The sequence below is a fragment of the Cyprinodon variegatus genome, unplaced genomic scaffold, assembly GCF_000732505.1.
Source record: "Cyprinodon variegatus isolate N-32 unplaced genomic scaffold, C_variegatus-1.0 Scaffold52, whole genome shotgun sequence".
In the NCBI taxonomy this organism is placed as follows: domain Eukaryota; kingdom Metazoa; phylum Chordata; class Actinopteri; order Cyprinodontiformes; family Cyprinodontidae; genus Cyprinodon; species Cyprinodon variegatus.
Window position 1 is genome coordinate 905,168 of NW_015150505.1, and position 5,538 is coordinate 910,705.

The 5,538-nt window shown below is 36.4% G+C and overlaps 1 protein-coding gene across 2 annotated transcripts in view; it reads right to left on the bottom strand.

Annotated features, from left to right (window-relative positions):
• Nucleotides 1–5,361, bottom strand: part of LOC107082365 (CCR4-NOT transcription complex subunit 7) — a 13,282-nt gene extending 7,921 nt beyond the window's left edge. The window contains exons 1-3 of one of the 2 annotated variants that reach the window (XM_015371024.1): nt 5,205–5,361; nt 4,577–4,700; nt 1,275–1,468 (exon numbers count right to left, since the gene is read on the bottom strand). In XM_015371024.1, the coding sequence (XP_015226510.1) occupies nt 1,275–1,468; nt 4,577–4,693 (311 nt within the window). In that variant the 5' untranslated portion in view covers nt 4,694–4,700; nt 5,205–5,361. The other variant, XM_015371025.1, reaches the window with a different exon arrangement.
• Between the last annotated feature and the right edge of the window lie 177 nt (nt 5,362–5,538).

Sequence of the window (5,538 nt, forward strand, 5' to 3'; positions counted from 1 at the left end):
ATATTCTATCTTATTTTGCTATTTTGTTTTGTTTTTTGTCTGCACCAACAACACCAAGTCAAATTCCTTGTAAGTGCAAACCTACTTGGCAATAAACTTGATTCTGATTCTGATGGAGGGGCAGCGTAAAGTTTTTTAGTGCACTCAGAGGACAAGGATATGATGATAGATAAGAGGAGGGCGTCACGCCAATGTTTGTATCATGATAGAAAAGACATGTTAGCAATTAACACGGCAGATGCTAAAGACTTTTGTTGGTCATTGCTTTAATATCTCACGTTTAATAAAGTGTAAGAAAAACTTTTATTTATATTAGGTCAGCATCTAATACAGCTGGAACAATAAAATCTAATATGCATTTCTTTGACTCTGCTTATTGAAAATAAATATTTAGCCGTTCATGTTATGGAAAGATCCTGTTGAAAAGAGAAAACTAAAATAATTAATCTGCAGTTTATCAATAAAATCATTTAACTTCAGATTAATTGATCAAATTACTTTTTAAATTGCATCCCTACTCTGAATACTTTATTTCATTTTTAGTTTAATCCATTGTTTACTCGCATAATATAACCTTTCAGCTAATGCTTAAGCTCCACTGCTCTATGCTGCCACTATGCTAATGAACCATTAAAATAAGATATCAGTCGGATAAATTCCATGCTATTTATTGGACAGTCGTCTCAGTCCCAGTCAGTTATGAAATCTATGTAACTTTTAACACCATTTTAAGTCTGTTAGAACTTTTTTCTAATGGGTCAAAGTTCCTGCCAACTTTTGGGGAGAAGCTTGCAGAAAGATATCAAAAATGTTTGACCCAAATCGGCTGTTTAAGGGAAAGGGTAACAAATATACATAAAAACATATGAAAACCTCTGATCTTTAAGAAAATCATAAATCATTTTCATTATTCTTTTATTTATAAAATAAAAATACTTTATGTGATCTTAAGTTTTAATCAGATTTCAGGTCTAATAGTAAAGAGCAAAAAGTATCATTTTAAAGTGTATGTAAACTTTTGCTTTCACGCCTATTTCTTCCATGTTTTCTGGACCAAAGAGACAGCATAGTTGTTCTTTAGCACATGCAGGATAGTTTAGAGTCGCAAACTGTTCACATTTGAGAACTTTTCTTCTTCCTGAAATAAACCTCACAGATGGCTACTCTTCATATTCAGTGCATAATTAACAATCAGAATTAAATTTGTGTTTCAATCATCGCACGCCGTCACATCAGAGAAACAGTAACACAAAGAAAAGAGGCAGCAATCTTACGTGAGGTTGAACTTAAAATTGAACTGCCACGTTGACGTTCCTGGAGGATATTCTCCCTGCTCGTTCATAAACGTCAGGCCCAGCTGTATAATCTTCAGCAGGTCCACATTGCAGCGCAGCAACTGGTACTGATAGTCGGCATTGCTCCTGAACTCTCCGATCGGTCTGGCTACAACACCTGGAAACTCCGTGTCCTTCAAGAGAAAAAGCCACCAAAGTGAGAAACCACTGTGCTGCAATATTCTTTCATTTAATTTTTACATCAATCAAGCATCGTTTTCCCAAACACACAGAAGGCTCCACTAGTCATGTATTATTTGCCATAATGAGCTTCATAAACACTCAAGGATGAAATTGTTATGTTTTGTCTTTGATACAAAGAGAGGGAAACTGCACAGGGAGCTTGTCAGAATTCACAGCCTATCTAGACTGTATCCAGCTATCATCATCTACTTTATTTGTAGAGCGCTTTAAAAGAGCTAACAGCTGAAAACAAGGGGCTGAAAATAGCTAAAAATAATAAAAAAAAATAATATAATAAAATGCATCATAAAGATATAGAATAAGGCAATAATATGAATTTGTTTAAGCTCAATAAAAAAGGTTAAAACTAAGTCCTGCCAGTCTTAAAAGCCAGTGAATAAAAGTAGGTACCGAGCCAAGTGTTAAAATTTGTTAGTAAAGGAGCCTCCCCAATGTGCAGAGGGAGGCGCCAAAAAAAGAGGAGCAGCGATAGAGAAGACTCTTGCCCCTTTAAGCTTCCTCTTAAACCTCAGTACCTGCAGCAGCTGCTGCTGTTCTGCTGACCAGAGGGACAGAGGAGGAAAGTATGGGTAAAGAATCTCAGAGAGGTAAGATGGGGCAAGGTTATTTAGGCACTTAAAAACAGATAAGTATTTTAAAATCTCTAAAATGCAAAGGCAGCTAGTGGAGTGAGGCTAGGACAGGAGTGATATGATCATTTTTTGGAGTACCAGTTAAAAGATGAGCAGCTGCGTTTTTCACCAGCTGGAGGCGAGACAGCAAAGCCTGGCACACACCAACATTGAGTCCGTTACAGTGATCCAACAGAGATGGAACGAAAGCACTGATAACTTTTGCCTTAAAAGAAAAGGTTTTACTTTGGCCAATTGTCTTAACTGGTAAAAGCAAAATCTGACAACGGCTCCAATTTGTTTTCCTAATTAAAAAAGCTACTTATAACTGGGATTACAGCTCAAGCATTTCTACCAAAACCTTCAGCCTAAAGCAGTTCAGCGACCAGCTATTTCATATCATTTCAAGAATACATATGAAAACTTTGCATTTTTAGAAAATACCTGACAGTTTATTTACTTTTGTTTATTTGACCAACTGGCCTGAAAATAAGAGCAAAGTTCTAATAATTCTGTTACCAAGAGAATTTCAAATAAAAAAGTAATAGTTAATATTATTTTGGAAACTCTTAGAATTAGCAGTAGAATAAGTATTTAAGTTGATCGGGATTAATAGGTTATTGAAATAATGGTCGACTAATTACACCAAGTAATCGTTAGTGGACTGTTCAGACTCTAAAAGAAGCCGTTTTCTGAACCTCTCGCATTAAATAAGATAAAACTATACAAAAAACAAGTGAATTTACAATTTAAAACATCTTTACAAATGCTGAATTCAGAAGTCCACAAGTGGCTTAGCTTTAGCTTCACCTGGTTTAAACCCTGTAAGAAGTCCCATTAGTCACCTTTTTCATCCAATTATTACCCCCGCCAAATTTAATTTGTCTACATCCACTTTGGTTTGTCCATTTTCAAATTAACCCAAAAAGTTATGATAGAGTTTAATGACATTTTTATCGGAGGTGCGCCTAAAGCTAAGGAACAATCCATTCAATTTTGGTGATAATCCAGATCATAATCTGGATACAGGGATTTTTTAAAGATTCTCTAATGTTGGATAAGGATATTTGGTGGAACAGGCAGTTCCCCACTAAACCAGAGGGTGGCAGCAGTGACTACTAACAAATTCAGCATCAGTGTTTTACTGAAGACCAAAAGGCAAGAAAAGGGAGTGTTGCTGGTTTGTTAGCAGGATTAATTAAAAACTTAAGAACAGATTTTAAATGAGCAATAGGTTTAAGTCACAATTTGGGGCAAAATTTGCTGCTTGGTGGAGGTCTGGGCCCTCAGAGGGTTTTCTAGTGCATCTGTTAATTAGAAAAAATATTAAATAGTTTTTTGTTGTTTGTTTTTTTTTTTGAAGAAAAATTATTGTTAGTTGAAGCCCTACTGTGTTGATGGTGTGCATTCACATTTGCATCACATTTTTCCCCTCCATTCAACTTTCTATCAATACATTTATATAATACAATCTGTTAAAAACTGGCTCCCTTAGCAGTTAACATTAGTAATTTTTCCTTCAATAAGAGTTACAGAACCTTTTTATAGTTTCCTGAAAAGGTTATTTTGTTTATACGTTTAAAATAAATTAAAGATGGAGAATAAATCAAAACCAGCCCAAATATCCCGCTGTATTTGTAGTGAAATGAAATGACTGTCACTTAAATAGTGAGATAAATGCAGGGGCGGAGCTAGATTGGGGGCCAGGGCCACCCCTACCATTTTTTTCTCTCTAATACAGATGGTGGCAGCAGTAATACTCTCAAGTGAAATATTCAAAACATTTTATTTTTTTGTGGTTAATTATACACATCAATATACTAATATCAAAGATGATAAATACAGAATTCATGCTCTTTTCAGAACTAGATTTTGTGTTTTATGGGGTAAAGAGAAAAATATGCGTCTCTGCGAGTCATATAGGAGTCTTCAGTGAAATCAAAGATACATAATTTTAATAAAAACTTATCAAACAATCAATTTATGTAGATATTATTGCTTGTAAATATTAATTTCATGCAGAATGTTTATTGATACAAGTAGGTAAGTAATGACAATGATGATTGATTTACGCCCCAGAACTCAAAATGAGTTTTATCCACTATACCTTTTATTTAAAAGTTATGGATGTTTAAATATATGCGTCTTATTTGTTAGCAAAGGCTGTAGGAAAGTATAGTTAGTCTTTATTTAGACAATATGGATGTTTTGGTTGTTAATTTTCCTGTTGGAACTATTCCTAGTTGCTTTCTGCCACCCATCAGTGTACATTGGGTATTGCCTGGCCACCCTTATAAAAACATTTCTGGCTACGCCTCTGGATAAATGATGAAATAATCTAATCAGATGAAATTGCATGTGATTGAGTGAAAGAAAAACAAATATGTATGGACTGACACGACCAGTATTTTTCTCACACCAACTCACCATTGCTATATAGTTGTATTTTCGGATGATCTGTCGGATCCTCTTCAGCTCCTCCTCCAGGTTGTTGGACCAAACCTCACATATTCTTTGGCTGTGATCCACAGTAGCTGCGGGCATAGTGCCACTTCACCAGGCAGGAGACAAGAGAACACAGGAGGAGGATGAATGTGTGGAGAACTACTGTCAGGTTCAGGCTTTCCTGCATATTCCTCAGATCACCACAACTCTTCAGACTTTGAAACTACTATACTCACTTCCAATTAAGTCCAAACACTAGGAAAAAAATCTGAAATTCACTGCATTTTTTCTATTTTTTTCTTTTAGATGCGATACTTTAAATGTAAGAGTTGAGAGCAAGATGAGAAGGTTGAAACATTAGCTCAGCTCCACACTGACTAGCTAGGTTACCAGTTAGCAGGACACACCACGCAAAACTGCACAACACCGGTGTGAAGAGCGGGCTGAACGCTCTTTATACTTTTATTAGCCTACCCAGGTTAACGGCTAGACGCGCAGTTTAACAGGAGTGTTTGCCAGAAATGAAACAGGCGAGTTGGAGTCGCAGCGCAGGCGCCCACCGGGCTCCACTTTGACACAGCAAAAGGTGGACGTTGCTTCGGTGACTTACCGTTCCCCTAACCGGGCAAGTGTGTGTTAAAGCGTGTGCTATCTGAAAACTGTTAATGTGTTCGCTGTTATTGTGTGTGGGCTTTTCCGCTAACTTTCAGATACTTAATATTCTGTATGGTTTTGATGTCAACCTACGGCTGCCATCATAGCTGAGCCTCCGTTACGTCATCACGTAAAACGGAAACGGGCGTGTAAGTAGGTGACGTTTTTACGTCCTGTTCTCCCCGGCTTCAGGTGGTGAGGGGGAGTTTTAAGGAACTAGAGAGAATAAACTAAAAACTTTAAAACAAACAAAAAGGAAATATATATATCTATCTTTATCTATATAGATA